Source organism: Colias croceus, chromosome 18 (assembly GCF_905220415.1).
Source record: "Colias croceus chromosome 18, ilColCroc2.1".
NCBI lineage: Eukaryota > Metazoa > Arthropoda > Insecta > Lepidoptera > Pieridae > Colias > Colias croceus.
Window position 1 is genome coordinate 4,780,403 of NC_059554.1, and position 20,203 is coordinate 4,800,605.

The 20,203-nt window shown below is 35.6% G+C and overlaps 1 protein-coding gene across 1 annotated transcript; it reads left to right on the forward strand.

The window, feature by feature from the left end:
• The first annotated feature begins 1,028 nt into the window (after positions 1–1,028).
• LOC123699491 (C-1-tetrahydrofolate synthase, cytoplasmic) lies at positions 1,029–14,785 on the forward strand. Its single transcript, XM_045646438.1, has 15 exons — positions 1,029–1,194; positions 3,333–3,531; positions 5,387–5,523; positions 6,033–6,267; positions 6,792–6,903; positions 7,729–7,954; positions 9,842–10,015; positions 10,368–10,533; positions 11,077–11,380; positions 11,685–11,902; positions 12,221–12,431; positions 12,924–13,072; positions 13,471–13,574; positions 13,841–14,126; positions 14,507–14,785. Exons 1-15 carry the CDS (start codon positions 1,142–1,144, stop codon positions 14,747–14,749), a joined length of 2,817 nt encoding a protein of 938 aa, XP_045502394.1. The 5' UTR covers positions 1,029–1,141; the 3' UTR covers positions 14,750–14,785.
• The last annotated feature ends 5,418 nt before the right edge of the window (positions 14,786–20,203 follow it).

Genomic DNA, 20,203 nt, shown 5'->3' on the forward strand with positions numbered 1-20,203 from the left:
TCTGTCTGTATGTGAAGACATCACGTGAAAACTACCGGTTCGATTTCGATGAAACTTGGTATAATTATACCTTATTATCCTGGGTGTAAAATAGGATACATTTTATCCTGGAAAAATACGTAGAAAAAAAATTAATCTCAATTTTTCAGTTATCGATAGACGATGTTCTGTAGTAGGTACCGCGAACACACGTTGCGTATTATTATAGACCTAGCCGTATTTGGGTCCAATAGATATTTATAAGATGTCATTGTCCGAGTTACTCAAAATGGAGAAATAAACCATCCACGCAAAGACCGACATCAGCGCGGACGGAGTCGCGGGCGGAAGCTAGTACCTAATAAAATTTGTTTACTTTTAATGTTGTTTATCAAATAAAATACCGACGAACCCATACAATGGGGTAAAATAATATCTAGTTATGTGCTGATTCTTATCAAAACTTTATAAATGAGACCTTTGTATTATCAGGATATCAAGTTTCAGAGGATCGTTTGTCTTTCTTTCAGCAATAACAATAGCGACAAAGTAGCTAGAAATAATAATATTAACTGTATTTTTTTTTCTTTCATATTATTTAATGAGACAATTATCTGAACAATAAAATGAGTTATTAAAGAATCCATACATTTAAGATTTTATCAAGAATAAAACTATAAACTTAATAACTCTTCGACCTGTAAAAAAACGATAATTTTATAATGAAATCATGCCGCATCACATTGGTATAAATACATAACAACGTTACTATAATTTAATTTTTTAACTAATAGTGAACCAATTGGTTTTTAATTGACAAACCAATCTAGCCTTATTGATACAACGGTAAGTGTACACAAGAGTTTACTCCACCGTGAACAGTGAAACTGACAAAAACTCAAACTCATTACTATTCTCAACACACCTGGGTCACTTAATTATATGTTCATTTGTACCTATATACGTATGTTTGTAACACATCTAGGACATGTTCATCACTCCAGTGCACCCATATTTAGTTACTACAACAAAAGCGTAACCAAATATGTAGTTAATTCATCAAGTAACAAACCAGTATTTCCTGACTTCTACTAGAGGTAGAGGCTTATAACCGTAGTGGTGGCAGTCGCGTGCTGGCTTCAACACATTTGACATGTGAACGATGCCTTCGTTTACAATGTGGAAATCGGACGACGATCTGGAACTCGTATTGTCGTAAGTAAAATTATTTTTTATATATAAAAATATGTGATAGTTTTGTTTTATTTGTATTTTTTATAGATAATGTTAGAGAATTTTTTTTTTCGTTTTAAGTTGTTTATAGTTTTTATGTAAAGTAGGTATTTGGTTATAACCGGCAATTTGCATTTTTAAATTATTATGTTATGTAAATAAACTAGTTGTTTCCATAAGCACGAGTAATGCACAACCAGTTTTACTAGTTTTAGTATATAAATAAAATAAATGGACATTGGACAATAATAATAATTATAGATATCATTCTAATATATTTCAATGAGTCACGTTGAAAATAATTATTTATTCAGAGATGATTTTTGTATTTTGTAGAGCAAAATTATATTTGAAATTTAAATTTAACTTCCTTCAAAATATTCCTCTAGATATTATTTTTGTTATTAACATTCATACATCAATGTTTTTTTTCGCATAAGAATAGTGAATAAAACCAATATTTACTTAACTTCATAACAAGTTGATCACATTCAAAATATTGTATTCGGAAGATATTTGTTCAGCATATTTTGTATCATTATGTAATAGCAACTATGATATAATTTAAACAACGTCCCTAAAATCAGAATCGTACAAGGAAAATAAAAATTAGTAGTATAAATGTAAACATACTAATGTTATATACAAAACAATGTAGAATCTATTTATACTTCTAAGAATTTATTCAAATGTAGCGCTGTTTGAGTTTATTTCATAAAAAAAGGAATACCTACCTTTATCTATTAGTATATTTTTTCTTAGAATAGGTACTAATTATAATCCAAATCGTTACTTAACAACAATAGAAGATACTATAATTTGAAAGCATTCGGGTTTATTATCTTACGTAGAGTCATTAAGATATTTGCTTTCTTATCACTTAAAAGCTTGAGACTTCATCGAAATGAATTGTTTACTTTACGTCTATAGAAACCCAAACAAGTGATCAACGTATTTAAAATAACATCAATATGTTGAATAATGTTTTCATTATCCCGATCAATACCTAACATGAAGTTCGGTTTTAGTTGCTTTAAGATTCCTGTGAGAACATTTTTTTGGGAAACATGTAGAAGGTAAATTTGCGACCTATTAAAAACCATTAAATATGTTAAGTTAATTTTGAATTGTATATGTATTCATCCCTTTGTGAATATATTGTCAATTATTAAATACTTGTATTTTACATCACATTTATTAATAATGTACGTATTTATTTATTATTAAATTGTTATTGACTATTGTTGCGCTAAAATTTAAAATTCGCGGGTGTAATTACGACAAATTATGATTCTACCCGCATACAGTAAAAATTGACATTTAATTCCATTCTATTATGTAGGTATATACTTAATGATTATTCAACTATACCCACTTGGCTTCCCTGTTCGTCAAAATGTTAGTGTTTGTCGGAAGCTACTCTTTGGTCGGAAGTTAGTGCTAGTTTTTTCCCATAGAATCAGAAGTAAATATTTTACCAAGAATTACTAAAAATAACATAATGAATTTTAAATATATTATGATTTCTGTAACAGTTAGGCCCAGTTTCGCCATTCTCCTTTAATTTCTACAAGCTGCATTTCTTTCATAACATTATGTAAGTTGATATTAGCTCAAATGTTCCGTTATTATGATCACGTACACGTAGTTTTTATTACTTAGATAAATTGCTCCCATGATTATGTTTTTATCATATGCTATGACCCCGGGGACAATGGAATTATAAAATTTAATAATATCTATCGTATCAATGTAGTAAAGGTTATCAGGGGTTGGTGTCACTCCTGCGATATAAATTGTCTCAGTTTAAGCTTTGCATACTCCGCGACCACTTGTCAGGATGGTGGCTCAAGAAGTATCAGGAACCGCGGTTGCTGCGTACGAGCATTTTTTTATATTTATGTTATTGGTTCGAAAGTAGTCAAATTGTCTTTGATACTTGCTATCTTTGCGAACAGACAAAAATATAATTCAGTTTGGTCTGTAATGTTTTGTATAAATAAAAAAAAAAACCATACTATAACAGACATGTATTGTAAATTCTAAGGCAGGACTCAACAAATATCTTTAGATTACATATTCAAACTTCAGAGCAATAATTCCTTCAAATTGTGTTCTAGATCAATTCAAGATGAGCTTCGCAAGCAAGTATCGGAGATGCGAAGCAAGGTGGCCAACTTCAGGCCACGGCTGGCGATTGTACAAGTTGGGGGACGGGAGGACTCCAACGTTTACATCAGGATGAAGCTGAAAGCCGCTGAGAATATCGGCATCCTTGCTGAACACATCAAACTGCCCAGAGACTGCACTGAGGTTGAGGTATTTAACAGAATGATATAATATAGTACTAGAAATGTATTTAAATAAAAAATCAAGTACTTTTGTGATATTACTATTTCAAATACAAAATAGTTTTGTTTAATTTTGCATTTTAAATATAAGTATTTTAAATCAGTCACATCTCTGATTATTTTGTAGAGCTTCAGAAGCTTGTTAAATTGAGCCAATAGTACCTAATGTAATAAAATTTATATAAATACATACTATATTTAAATAAAGAGGATCATCAAAATCGGTTCATCCCATCCTCATAGGTGAAAGTTCTGAATCAAACACAAAAAAGCAATTGAATTGAGAAGCTTCTTTTTTTAAAGACAGTTGTAAATATAAGTTACTATGTATGATATTCACGAAAAATTACCCGTTAAATATAATGTACCTAGTTTAAAGAAATAAGAACATCTTGGACATATTGCGAGTAAACATCGATTATCGATAAAGAAACTTTTGATGGTTTTATTTATCTTATCTGTATTCAAAAGCTTATGAAATTCAAATGTTATGGGTAGGTAAATCGTAGTTCGTCCCAATGCAAAAATATAAAGCTGATAGAGCTATTTTATTATATTTGTAAAATGTTTTATCATTAATTTATTGAAATATATATGAAAGAGTCATACGTGATATAAAAAACTAATAAAGGCTTTCTCTTTCAAAATAATATCTAACAAAATCAGAGTAGAAAGAAAAAAGATAGAGTTTTCAAACACATTACATCTACTTATGTATTAAAATAATAAAAAAAATTACTTAAAATGTATGATCAATTTATATTATGTTCAGATTGAAAACGTAAACATAATTTAAGATACGGCGACCTCAGAAGCAAATAATCTCCAATTGTTTACCAATATGATCATGACGTAAGAGATATTATGCACGCAATATTATGTATGTTGTAAAGTAATGTAAACAAATGAAATTGAGTCTTTGATACACGGTAGTGTATGAAGAGCAAATACACTACGAAAGTGTTTTGAAGTGAAACTTCTTTAGGCGCGTTGAGACTTTGGGAGTAAAATTTAAAGGTCGTGTCATGGCAATACCGTCATCGAGTAAGGTGACGATTTTAGTATCTTTGAATCTTGCCAAAGAAGTTTCACTTCTGACACGTGAATGTTATATTATCAGCATATTAATTAAGATATGTAGAAAAAAAACTGATATGAATATGTAAATACTAAATAGTAAACAAACTGTATTTTTTATTATTTAATTGTTAATAAATTAAAGAAGCAAAAAAACTGATATGACATTTTTTATCAGTTTTTCTTCTATATATCTTAATATGCTGATTACATAATAGAGACAATACATTCTTTCTTCTCCTTTCAGTATAGGAATAAGACTCCGATTACCAATACCTACGTGATGAATTTGCTTTTAATACACTACGATGAAAAGACTCAATTTAATTTGTTCCCTACATAATAATATATAATAATATAAACATTATTATAGAAACATGATTGCGATCTATTACATCATAATCATATCTATTGGTAAACAATTAGAGATTATTTCTGTCAACATCTGAGGTCGCGGTAGTCCACTTAAAATTAGAGAAAAATACTTAGTTTTGTCACAATAAAAGCATTTAATTACTTAAGTCTTAGCCTTATTTTACCATTCCAAATCAGTTAATTTTCTAACATCTGTTTATAAACGGGATATTTAGATAATATTTTTTTCTATGAACTAGTGCTCTCTGAATTTATAATTTTTACGACATCCTACTATTATCCTTGTATACCTTATGTGCCTATGTTGCAAAAATTGTATAAATCTGCCTATGTACCCTTGTTACAAACATTGCCTGTCTACTTGTTCGCAGCTATTAACCAAGTTGAATGAGCTGAACGAATCGCCCGAAGTGCACGGCATCATCGTGCAGATGCCGCTCGACTCCATCCATCCTATTGACAGCCATCTTGTTACTGACGCTGTTTCACCGCACAAGGATGTTGATGGGTTTGTGACTTGCTGCAATAAATATTGACGTGTATTAGTAAAACAGCTTTTATTTTAATCAATCGACATTAGTTTAAACAATTATAATGAATTGAATGTATAAACAATTTCAATTATAACATAATATGTTGGAACATAGGCTTACAGTTACTTTATATGAAAAAAGAAGCAGTTTACAAACAGCTTCAGACATCTTTTAATAATAGTTATACAAAAGATTCATAAGTTTCGCAAGCTTTTTTTTTTTTTTTTGGAAGGTGTTTCTCAATGTTAGCCAGAAGGGCTTCTACATTTTAACGCGGACGCGGGGGTGAACTGAAGGTTCACCCTGGTAGAGACATGCACAAGGGCGTCCCCCCTTGACGGGGATCTCGAACCTCGGCTTGGGCTGTCGCTTGAGTGGAGGAGGCCAGAAGGGCCCTAATCGGACGGGGTTTCGCAAGCATCGCACGTGTTTTAATGACAATTTGATGATATTTTTTTCAATTGAATTGACGATTTATTTCTAGCTTAAACACGCAAAACGAAGGTCGCGTAGCCCTGGGCGATCTATCCGGATTCGTTCCTTGTACTCCCGCTGGGTGCATCGAGCTGATCAAACGCACTGGGGTGTCCATAGCGGGCAAGCGGGCGGTAGTGTTGGGCAGGAGCAGGATTGTGGGCACACCTGTAGCTGAGCTACTCAAGTGGGAGAACGCTACGGTCACTGTGTGCCACTCGAAGACCGCCAATTTGAGTGAGATCGTAAGTTGAGGTGTTTTTTCGTTGCTTTTGCTAGTATTGGTTCACCTTGTACCCCAGCTGGGTGCATCGAGCTGATCAAACGCACTGGGGTGTCCATAGCGGGCAAACGAGCTGTAGTGTTGGGCAGGAGCAGGATTGTGGGCACACCTGTAGCTGAGCTACTCAAGTGGGAGAACGCTACGGTCACTGTGTGCCACTCGAAGACCGCCAATTTGAGTGAGATCGTAAGTTGGGGTGTTTTTTCGTTTTTGATAGTATTGGTCAAGCGGGGAGGTGTAGGATGTAGGCATACCCAATGCGGAACTATGGAAGTTAAGTGACGCAAAGCTTAGAAGTCAGAGTCGGAAGAAAGGGATAGTTCGTTTGCATTTAATCCTAAATAATTTCCTCTAGAGACCTAATGCTTGGAAATACATGATTTTTTTTAATACGTATCAATTTCTCTATGTTCTCTCTATGATGAAATGCTCTTTCATAAATTCATTCAAAATATTGATTGCTAGATAAATATTTTTTGTATGCAGACAAAAACCGCAGACATCTTGGTCGTGGGTATCGGCAAAGCTGAATTAGTCCGCGGATCATGGATCAAGCCCGGAGCAGTCGTTATCGACTGTGGAATCAACCCTATCCCAGGTTTGTTATATATTTAAAATTTTATGAACATAAATCTTTGATAGAAATTGTATTTATATGTTCAGAAAAGTAAAACAGCAAAAATATTAAAGTTAGGCATTTATCTTGAGACTACATTAAAGTTATAAAATAAGGAACAGAAATCGTCCTGCTTTTTAATCTGTGTGTGTAAAAAATATCTTAATTTTCGAGAACATTTAAACATTTATTGAGTATAAAAAAATTATCTGCAATATACTTTGCATACCTTCGTATGCTAATGTTGGTTATAGTCACTTCCCCTTTCAAGAATGTTTTCAAAATATTACAGTACAGTTAGTACAATGTTACATTCATTGTACTGTAAGTTATGCATTGAATAGTAACAGAGATTTTTATTATACATACAAGCATTATAAAATATAAAACGTAATTGTAATTGAATTTTCATTGTTATCGCGGCTAGTGCAATATCAGGTTTGCTGTTGAGTGATTTTTCGTGAAGTTTTTTTTTGTAATCGAATGTTCGTATAATTTTAAACAAGAATTATCTAAAAGTAAGTTATTTAAATTGTTGCTTTGTCAGTTTTTTTATTTGACTGTATCTTACCAGGATGTTTCCTTAAATCTATATTCATTATAATATTATTTATACCGACGTTTCGAACAATTTAAAGCGAGTGTTGTCACGGGGAGATAAATCTACAACTCGAAAACTACTGACACTAAACACTTGACACTTCTTTCTTTGCGTGATATTTATTGTACTCCAAAAAATCTGAACGAACTAATATCACATTCAAAATTTCCATCAAAACCCGTTCACATAGCTATATTTTACCACAGACTCAACAAAAAGCAGCGGCCAGCGTCTAGTGGGCGACGTAGCCCACGCCGAGGCTATCCAAGTGGCGTCCCACGTGACGCCCGTGCCGGGCGGCGTGGGCCCCATGACGGTGGCCATGTTGATGCGCAATACTGTGGTGGCTGCACAGCGACAGCTCGACCGACTGGTAGCTCCCACGTGGGGCTTGCAAGCGTTGAGACTGAACCGCGTGGTACCACCTCCTAGGTAAGTGTCTATATGCACTTTAAGCTGCATCAAAAAGCAGCAGCTAGTAGGTGATGCCTGTGCCGGGCGGCGTGGGACCCATGACTGTGGCCATGTTGATGCGCAATACAGTTGTGGCTGCACAGCGTCAGCTCGACCGACTTGTAGCTCCCACGTGGGGCTTGCAAGCGTTGAGACTGAACCGCGTGGTACCACCTCCTAGGTAAGTGTCTATATGCACTTTAAGCTGCATCAAAAAGCAGCAGCTAGTAGGTGATGCCTGTGCCGGGCGGCGTGGGACCCATGACTGTGGCCATGTTGATGCGCAATACAGTTGTGGCTGCACAGCGTCAGCTCGACCGACTTGTAGCTCCCACGTGGGGCTTGCAAGCGTTGAGACTGAACCGCGTGGTACCACCTCCTAGGTAAGTGTCTATATGCACTTTAAGCTGCATCAAAAAGCAGCAGCTAGTAGGTGACGCCCGTGCCGGGCGGCGTGGGCCCCATGACGGTGGCCATGTTGATGCGCAATACAGTGGTGGCTGCACAGCGACAGCTCGACCGACTTGTAGCTCCCACGTGGGGCTTGCAAGCGTTGAGACTGAACCGCGTGGTACCACCTCCTAGGTAAGTGTCTATATGCACTTTAAGCTGCATCAAAAAGCAGCAGCTAGTAGGTGACGCCCGTGCCGGGCGGCGTGGGCCCCATGACGGTGGCCATGTTGATGCGCAATACAGTGGTGGCTGCACAGCGACAGCTCGACCGACTTGTAGCTCCCACGTGGGGCTTGCAAGCGTTGAGACTGAACCGCGTTGTACCACCTCCTAGGTAAGTGTCTATATGCACTTTAAGCTGCATCAAAAAGTAGGGTTCAAGTAGTGGCGTGGGCCCGATGACGGTGGTCATGTTGATGCGCAATACAGTGGTGGCTGCGCACTGCACAGCGACAGCTTGACCGACTGGTTGCACCCACGTGGGGCTTGCAAGCGTTAAGACTGAACCGCGTGGTACCACCGCCAAGGTATGTGTCTATAAAATCCGAATCGTACAACGTCCTTAAATCAGAATCGTACTAGGAAAATAAAAATTAGTAGTATAAATGTAAACATACTAATGTTTTATACAAAGCAATAGATGATTTATTTATAATTCTAAGAATTTAGTGAAATGTAGCACTATTTCAGTTATTTTCTAAAAAAAGGACTATACCTAGTACCTACCTATACAGGGCTGTCCCACTATTAGTATACTAAGCGCGAAGGGACTTGTAGTTTTGCATATACTTACTGATCACGTAAAAAATACTTAAACAACAAAATTACATCAAAAAATTTTTGCAAAAATTTTCCTGAAAATCCATGTTTTCTTCTCTAACTTCGCGCAGCCGGCATATACCGTTTCTCTAATATAAGCATTTTGTCTATGAAAACATAAACTTAAACGATAGCTCACGTGCTGGTTGCTTGATAAGGGTGTAGGTACACATAGAGTTTTAAGAATTCATCTATTTGAAAAAAAATGCGTCTGGAATTTTATAAGTATTTTTTATATACTCAGCGTATGCAAAACTATAACCTCCTTTGAGCTTAGTATACCAACTGTGGGACACCCTGTATACAGTTGAAGCTGCAACAAAAAGCAGTGGCTAGTAGGTGACGTGTGCCACATCCCCGCTACTATCCTACTAATATATACTAATAAACGAAAAAGTTTATAAGAATGTGTGGATGTATATCTGTTACTCTTTCACACAAAAAAACAGCTGTTCGGATCTATATGAAACTGTACTTTTTGCCCGGGAACGCACAATAAAAGACGCTGTGGGGTTTCCAATTCGTTATATTTCCTAAAGTCTTATGAACTATACGTAATTTGTTTACTAATATTATATTTACTTCAACAAACAGTGACATTGTGATCGCACGCTCCCAAAAGCCAAAGGTCATCAGCAAGTTGGCTGAAGAGCTCGGTCTATTCCCGAGCGAGATCTCTCAGTATGGACACACAAAAGCCAAGATTTCCCTGTCTGTACTCGATCGGCTTAAGGACCAGCGCGGTGGGAAATATATCGTCGTTGCTGGGTTAGTTCATATATTATTTTTTACGATTTTTTGCAATCTGATGCAATTTTTGAGTATATTCATTCCTCTAATAATAAACCATAGACTAGTGTTGCAAGAACCAAGCAGTTTACCCTTATTTTTTTCATTCATTTTTTATATTAGCTACTAAGTAATAACTAATAAGCTAAATATAGACTTAGAATTTTATAGTCTTGTGTCCATTTGATTTCGAAAATTACCATTCATGTTTTATTTCTTTTGCAAAGATACTTTTTTATAGTCGTACGTAGAGAAGTAGAAAATGTTATTTTTTTACCAAAACAAAGTCACAAAACGCTCATTATACATATTTTAAAATGAAATCTTTCAGGATTACCCCCACCCCTCTAGGAGAGGGTAAGAGTACCACGTTACTGGGTTTGGTACAAGCTCTAACAGCGCACCGTGGCCGCAATTCCTTCGCGTGTATGCGTCAGCCGAGCCAAGGGCCTACGTTTGGGGTTAAGGGCGGTGCTGCTGGAGGTGGTTACTCGCAGGTTTGTTATATTTGTGTTTGATGTAAAGATGTTAAGGGCGGCGAAGCACCTGTAACACTCCTAGTGTTGCAAGTGTTTATGGGCGGTGGTGACCACTTAACATCAGGTGGCCCACCTGCTCCTTTGCTTGCTCTGACATAAAAAAAAAATGTAAAGGGGCTTCGGTTGCTGGAAATTGCTGAATTTGTGAGATATTGTATTTTTAACATATTCATAGAACGAATGAGGTAACAAAGCAAGAAAAAAAACTCCTTTTGTGTGGTCGCTTAAAAAGTATTCCTCACATATGCAAAAGACGGAACTTTTTGTGGTATTGAGTTATTATTTGATGAATTTCAATATATTTTGTATTTTGAAAGTAAACTGTAAATTTGTAAAGTAAACTGCTTTGTTCTATCAAAATGTCAATAAACAATAATATCGTGGTCATGATGATAGTATTTAGTCGTTTAAAATGCAATTGACGTTAAAAATGTGCCAGAAAAAGAAGTCTTATTTACTTGTATGCGTCATCACATTATTATTAATAAAGGCTCCTTTCAGGTTATTCCTATGGAAGATTTCAACCTACACTTAACTGGTGACATCCACGCGGTATCCGCAGCTAACAACCTGCTAGCCGCTCAAATGGATGCCAGAATATTCCACGAACTGACACAAAAAGATGGCCCCTTATACGATCGTCTAGTACCAAAGATTAAAGGCGTGAGGAAATTCTCCCCAATACAATTGAGGAGACTGAAGAAACTCGGCATTGAAAAGACTGACCCTGACGCTTTGACTCCCGAAGAAAGGACCAAGTTTGCAAGACTTGATATTGACACTTCGAAGATTATGTGGAACAGAGGTATAGTACTTTAAAAGGGTTTAGATGATGCATAAGATATGTAACGAAAAAAAATCTACTTTTCTCTTACGTTTCTGTGGTATTTATCTTTTCGACCTTTAGTATCAAAATATGTTTGCTCTTTCATTCAAGGTAATTATTTTTCGAAATTCTGGTTAAAACAAGACAAAGATTTGTGCTGTTTGTATGTAAAGTAATATTTGCCCAAAAAGAAACATAAATCTCTAAAAGTAATCATTAAGTATATAATTGAATAATTTCTATTATAAAATTATGAAATTAACCTTACCTTACCTCCTTTCAGTTGTGGACCTCAACGACAGATACCTCCGTAAAGTAACCATTGGTCAGTCGCCAACCGAGAAGGGATTCACTCGCGAGACCAGTTTCGATATTTCCGTAGCGTCAGAGATCATGGCGGTGTTAGCTATTGGTAAAGATATAGAAGATATCAAGGACAGGCTCTCGAGTATGGTGGTGGCTCTGGACAAACGTGGAAACCCTGTGACTGCTGATGATCTTGTAAGAAAACTTTTTAAACCACTAACTATTAGAAATCTTTTATATAATTACTAACGTGTTAATAAAAAAATGTGAATATTTTATATGTTAGTGATACATTTTGTCAATATTTTTCACGTGAAACTGGAATAAAAGGAAAAATTAATATCGATGTGTGATAATCGTGTTGCGGATTTGCTCGAAAAATCCATTAGGAATCAATCCTTAGTTTCAAGTGCAAAAAATGTTTTTTTTTAGTTTTAGCATTGACGAATATTATATTCGTCCATGGTTTTAGGTACAAAAGTACAAGTGTCATTTCACTCCTCCACGTTACAGGGTGTAACCGGCGCTCTAATGGTCCTGCTGAAGGACGCGTTCGAACCAACACTGATGCAGTCGCTAGAGGGCACGCCTGTGCTCGTGCACACGGGGCCCTTCGCGAACATCGCGCACGGCTGCTCCTCCATCATCGCTGACAAGATCGCCATGAAACTGGTCAAGGAGAACGGTTATGTGGCTACCGAGGCTGGATTCGGGTCGGATATTGGTGAGGTTATACTTATAACATCTGATGATCATGTGCACATTTTGTTTCGTTACTATTAAATAAAGCATACATACTCTATATGAATTGTTTCTGCTCGTAATAGTCATTTTTTAATACATTTTTTTTTAGTTTTATTGAAGTGAAACTATATTTAATTTTATTCAAGGTTGCGTCATGGCAATACAGTCTCGTCACGTAAGGCGATGATTTTGGTATCTTTGAATCTTTCGCAAGAAGTTTCACATCTGACACGTGTGCTCAGCTCACACGCTCATTTTTGACGTGACAACGTCTTATAATTCGCGACGCCCGAAAAAACATGACTCATGCGGCGTTACCTCGCTCTGAGGCGTTCCACATAAGGCTTGAAGTGCAAGCGAGAGCGCGGAACGTGCGACAAAGAAGCACAATCGTTGTCATGTTCAACTATCGTCAGTAAACCGACTTTACAGACAACCAATTTTTGTATTGAAAATTGTTTTTGTGTTACAGGCATGGAGAAGTTCTTCGACATAAAGTGCCGCGCGTACGACTGCGCGCCGCACTGCGCGGTGGTGGTGTGCACGGTGCGCGCGCTCAAGATGCACGGCGGCGGGCCCACCGTCAGCGCCGGCCTGCCGCTGCACGCGGTGTACGTCGAGGTATGTGTATATCATAATTATTGTTTCTCCTACTCCCTCAGCTCTTGGACGCTAAGTGCCAGTGTACACTGAAGACATTAATTGTTTCTACTACACGCTGTATACGTGGAGGTATGTGCCCTGTCAAATACGTAAATACGACAACGTTAAAAATGGTATGTACTTTGTGTGTGTCTCCACAGGTCTTCAATTTGTACTATAGACTCGAACTGTTTCTGCTACACGCTGTTTACATTGAGTTTTTCACTATAGACACTAAATATTACAGCTCCTTGTTCTACACGTTTAAGTGTACACTATAGACACGAATTTTTTCTGCTACACGTTAAGTTGTATACTATAGACACTTAATATTTCTGTTACTTGTAAAATTATAAACATTATTATTTTTATTACAGGAAAACCTAGATCTCTTGAGCAAGGGCTTGTGTAACTTGGGCAAGCACATTAGCAACGGTAACAAATTCGGCGTACCAGTTGTAGTTGCGATTAACAGACACGGGTAAGGTTTATAAATTCGTATATTACCAAAAATATCTTTTTGTTATATGATAGCAATGATTTTTTCCTTCGAATTACCAAGTGCATCTAAATGTATGAATTAATTTAATTCGAAATATATAGAGATTTTGTAGGGAACTAGTGATGACTTTGAATTGTAGAAAGGTTCGAATTATTGCAGTTTTGAATTAACTAGTGTCGACTGTATGATATAAAAGTATTATAGGCCATTTTTAAATATAAATTTTCCCAACTACTCATTTACAGCAACGACACACAAGCCGAGCTGAACCTGGTCAAAGAGTTTGCGACCAAAAACGGCGCTTTCCGCGCAGTGATCTGCGACCACTGGGCCCAAGGTGGTGCTGGGGCCCTGGACCTGGCTGATGCGGTCATCGCAGCCTGTGATACACCTTCCACCTTCAACTACCTCTACCCCCTGGGCATGTCCATCCAGGACAAGATACAGAAGATCGCCTTTGAAATGTACGGCGCCGGCAAGATAGATTATACTGATGATGTACTGGAGAAGATCAAGCGTTTTACTGAGAAGGTTTGTTAGAATTATTATTTTTTTAACGATACGTAGAATTTGATCTTTGAAATGCAGAAAAAGTTTCTTTACGTTTTGGTTTGTTTATGTAGCCAATAGACAACAAAAAACAGCTAAAATTTTCTATGGAAAGTCATATTATACAAGTTTTACTTCTTATTATACTTCAACTTAACGACCTTTAGATTATTCCACAGTGATTTTATCAATGCAATAATATAGTATTATATTTTTTGACATTCAATCTGCATATTAAGCTTTAGTATGTGTATTTTTACTATTCGTTGCATATCTAGGACTATATTTTGTCGCAGATAATATGTGGGGAATATTCAAAATACTTTATAAACTCTCTCAAAAATAATGTTTTATCTCCCCAGGGTTACGACAAGTTCCCAATCTGCATGTGCAAGACATCTAACTCGTTGACCGGCGACCCAACCGTGAAGGGCGCTCCAACAGGCTTCACACTCCGCATCTCTGACATATTCGTATCTGTTGGTGCGGGCTTCGTGGTGCCCATGGTTGGGGAGATCAGCAAGATGCCCGGATTACCCACCCGTCCCAGCATCTATGATATTGACCTTAATACTGTTACGGGCGAGATCGAGGGACTGTTTTAAGTGATTTTTTTGTTTGAATAAACGGTTTTATTGCGATTCTCGTGTTTTAATTTTGGCTAATGATATATCCTTGGTGAATTGGCCATGATTGGCTTGTCCTGCTCTAGCATCTATGATATCGACCTTAATACCGCTACGGGCGAGATCGAGGGACTGTTTTAAGTGTTTTTTTGTTTGAATGAACGGTTTTATTGCGATTCTGGTGTTTTATTTTTAGCTTTTGATTCATCCTTGGTAAATTGGCCAAGATTGGCTTGTCCATCCGCTCTTGCATCTATGATATCGACCAGCTACCGCTACGGGCGAGATCGAGGGACTGTTTTTATTTTCCTTTTAATTTTATCATCTGTTTTTTAATTCTCTTCGACTATCAAATTAATGAAATACTATTCAATAGCCATTTAAAATACGAAATATCAATAAGGAAAAATTTATCCCAAAATGTTCACTGTTTGGCCGTTAGTTGTTTAAGTTTCGAAACATGTAACATAATATAATATTGATAAGAAGATTAATTAAAAGTTTAATTTTATTGTCTATTTAATTGAAAAAATCACGAAAATAATGGTTTTCTCATTAAGTGTTTCCCATGAATACACAACGTAGGGATAATGCAAACAATTTTTTTTAAAAGATGTGGATTAATTGGAAGTTTCATAGCAGAGACTTGTAACAAACTATAAACAATATTATAGTGTAACCTTGGTTGTAACTTAAGTATTATTATCCTAGAAGTAATGCATATTTGTTGTTAATTTCTTGTTTGTATGTCTGTAAGCTGTCTGTAGTTAAATAGCTCGATCCTAGAAAATATAACTGCTGAATGTAGGGCGTTGGTTGGCATACCTACCTCAAATTATTATGTTTTTCCAAAACTACCTACAGAGCAGCATAGACTTAACTCTAAATTATCCATATCTACAAGATACTCGCAAGGTGACGAAAAACATGCCAACTCAAATTCAAGGTTTATTTATCTTTTTTCTTAGCATAATTTATAATATTACTAGTGGTCCGCCCCGGCTTCGCCCGTGGTACCTACATGTTTAAACTATCCTATCTCTCAAGTTGGATCGAACTGCACATGGTGTGCAAATTTTATTATAATCGGTTAAGTGGTTTAGGAGTCCATTGAGGACAAACATTGTGACACGAGATTTATATATATTAAGAGGAGATATACACGTTATTAACAGATCCTATCAACAGAATCAATTCTTTTAATTCAATTGTATCATAACTTTCAAGATAGTTTCATTAAATACCATAGCGACCAAAACATTTCGACAGATGAAGTACCTAGGTAGGTACATAACCATTCATATACCGGGTGTAATCGTTAAGTGTGCACAGGCAATTATTCCGTAACTATTGCAGATATCAAAAAACTTTAAACTGATAACGAAAGCCTAATGAGTAAAATGACAATAATAACTTTTTAAAAATAAAACGGGAAATATCCAAAAAATTCACATCAAACCCGCCCATACATTTAATTTCCCATACATTTTGTATTCAAAGCAAAATATACATATGTTCGGGACTTCGGAGAGACATCCTCGATTTGGAATACCATTATATTCCACATCGAGCTCTATTTACTGTTTTTAAATGATTTTTTAATAAAATTTGCTATATATTTTATAGAGCGGGATAAGAGCGGGATGAAAGAATTTCATAAAATTGAGGACAAAACAAATTGCGAAACTGTAAAGTGTAACGTGTTTAGTTCAAGGAAGTCTGATCAGTGCATTATGATTATTCACTTTTTTCGGATTAAGGCATCTAAGGCGATTAACACACGGCACCGCGCACCGCGGCGGTTAGCAGTGAATCCCTACGAGGAACGGACTGTTCGACCGCGCGGTCGGGCGGTGTATGTGTGTTTGGTATCAACGGATTTAATAGAAGCCAATGCAACTTGAGAACCGCTTAACCGCCAACCGCGGCGGCACGCGGCACCGTGTGTTAATCGCCTAATATATGTACAGCTACTCCAGTAGTTCTTCCCGTGATATAGGTTTATGGTCTAAGATCCCACTGCAAGATTAGTAAGTTAATAGAACGATAATGGAGGTACCTATAGTACAGAATTTAATCAAAATATAGAGACGTGAGAATTGCGTATAAATTAGTGCAAGTGGTTACAACCACAAACATCTAAATTAATAAAATAGTAGGTAGGTGTATACCTTGTAGCAACATACTACAGCGTACGGTAACGTCAATTTAGTAATTCATAGATTTTCCTTATTTCATTCAAGCCCCTATCATTCAAGAGCTCGGCGTGAGTAATGTGTAATAACGATAAAGGTATAGATATTATATATTACTAGCTTACCGCCTGCGGATTCGCCCGCTTTGTCTCTAACCTAATAGCTCAGGATCCATCGCCCATTTTTGCAAGTGACTACTATCAAGCTAATTTTCCGTTTGTAGCTATATTTTGATGAGACGCCCAATAATTTCGTGTACGAAACTCTCGATTGTGGTAGCTAACAAAGATAACAAGGATAACATTTTTTGATTTGATGGTTCTCAAATATTTATAACTAGAACTGAATTTTTTTTTTGTTCAATCTCAAGATAATTATCTAAATACTTATATTCGAAAAAATATTTGTCCTACAAAATCTATGGTTTGTTCAAATAGTCCCCATTTCCAAAGTGTATCGATAACGAGGTCATCATAAAACCTACTAACAAGCTAATTTTTTTTGTTTTCACTTAGTTAATGTTTATATACCTACTTAATTCATTATTCAACAGACATATTGTCCTACAAATTGCGTAATAAATATTTGGGAACCATCAAATGTTATCCTTGTTATCACTGTTAGCTACCACAATCGAGAGTTTCGTACACGAAATTATTGGGCGTCTCATCAAAATAAAGCTACTCACGGAAAATCAGCTTGATAGTAGGTAGTCACTTGCAAAAATGGGCGATGGATCCTGAACTATAATTAATTATTTACTAAAACCTTCCTATTGAATCACTCTATCTATCAAAAAAAAAACCGCATCGAAATCCGTTGTGTAGTTTTAAAGATTTAAAAATACAAAGGGTCATAGGGACAGAGAAAGCGACTTTGTTTTATACTAACTAGGTATGCAGTGATGATGTATTTCACTTGTTTAGGGCCTTCAATTTTTTTTTACTAGTGAAATAATGTTCAAAGTCACTTTTAAATAAGTCGTGTTTTAAGTTTATTGATAAGTAAACTTAATATAGAATTTAATTTTACTCAGTTTATTTATATTTAGTGTTCGTCTACCATCTTCGATAACAAACTATTTTTCCAGTAACCATTTTAAAATATGTATAAACATATGTTATTTTCAATTCGGATTTCGGCATTTGGCTTATGTCCAACTAACTACAGATAATAAACTTCTTAGAATCTCTGTTTAAAAGATCGGAAAATGAAAATCGTAAGATTTTTATATAGTTGAGCAGTAGCAACGAACCTTAGGTATGTACGGTCTACACCGTTTATTAAAATATATGTAGGTACACAGTCACAGCTACATATTTTTTGTTTATTTTTAAAACTTAACAAAAAAGGATGTCCCGGGAAATGGAAATTGAACTGTAAACTGTTAATAATTGTGAAAGCTTGAATAAAGTTTGCTTTACTATTTAGGTACTATAGTAAAGCAATGTCATTGATAAAGCTTATTACGTCTACTAATCATGTTGGTTTATCACATACCTACCTATTTAATGATTATTGATCATATTGTAAGACAATCGTAGTAAAATTGTATACATCTAGTATTATTTGTAAACCAAGGTTATATGTTGCCCTATTTGCATACCAATACTAAACGGTAATACTTGAGCTATGCAATGATTTCATGTGTAGGTACTGTATTTATCTCATTTAATGGAACTAATCGACCGTGAACAAATTATAGATCATCGCTGAAATAATTCAATCACGTCATAGGTTTTTTTACGATGAAATGGAATAAGGCAGCCTGGGTACTTCAGTACAGTTTGGCAACATCTGTAAAAAATCACTTTACGTTTACGGCACAGCTACCTATATTACAAACAACGGCCGGTACAAAATTAATTACAGCTTTTATTTTTCCTTAGGTCTTGGAAAATGCGATTTTTTAGTGCTTATTTGAAGAATCCTTTCTTTATGTCTAATATCCCAATGAGACGGCCGGTTAACCTAATATTGGCTACAACTTATTAACAATTAATATAATAAAATACATAGGTACACATAATGTATTGGTATATATGAGGCGCTAGCGAAGCTTTTAAATTTTGAAAAGTTCAGAAGTTGTAAAAGGTACTGTTCACAAATGTACTTTCTTATGTTAGAATGTCTTTAAACAGTCATTGAATATCAACACTCTACATATGGGCTAAGGCGGTTAATAGTCATGAATCACGTTCATCAGTGGACTTGACCAAAGTACCATGAATCCTTTTAAAATGGTCATCGTGTAAATTTACATAATGAATATTCTGTGAACGGTAGGTACCTAATTTGGGTTAAAACAAAACAAAGATTACCTACGTACCTACCTAATCTTTGTTTGAAAAAGCTTACCTTAGCTAGTAATGAAAAGAATGCTATGATAAGAATTCCATGACTAATAAAGTTGTTTTATGATATATATTCGAAAATGGTTAGGCTGGGAACAACTCACAGCTGAAAGTCGAGGCTGGTATGAGTTAGAAAACACGCAAAAACTAATATGACACCTTATGACACTCTCTCTCCTTACAGGCAGGTATTAATTATTCGCTCGTGCAACGTTCATAGAAATAAGCTTTACGCATTTGTCATTGAATATTTCTTATTTCTTAGAATGATTGACCGCTAGATCATTATATATCATTACCGACTAAGCAAGGAAGTTAAATACATATTCTAAAATACCTAAGTTCTAAATGGCAATTGCCATTATTTACTAATAACGCTTGCTTACGTTTTAATCTATGATTGCTATGTTGAGAATAGGTACCTAATATAAAATACGTTTTGAGTCACACGAAATAACCGCTATTAGTAACGGTGCATTTACATCAAACGAACATAGAGCTAGAGCAAGAGCATTCTGTCGTGATCTTTTAGTGTAAACGAAAATTTGTATTTAGTGTGGTATTAGAATATTACATAGAATCTTCAATCGCACTAAAAACAAAGAAAGAATGCTCTACGCCTGTTTACACATAATTTGACACAGTAGAGTTGGAATGAGCATGCGCTCTGTTAAGTCGTGTCGTATTGTGTTAAAAAAAAAACACAAATTTAAGTATGTAATTAAAATTAGTTTATTTTACTGTTTAATTTACAATACACGATACACAACACAACTTTATAATTATTCACACACAGAAATAGCACTTTAATCAAATAGGGCTGTTAACTATACATAAAATATTGCTGATTAGTTATAGTCCATGTCAGAAATATTGGACAGTGT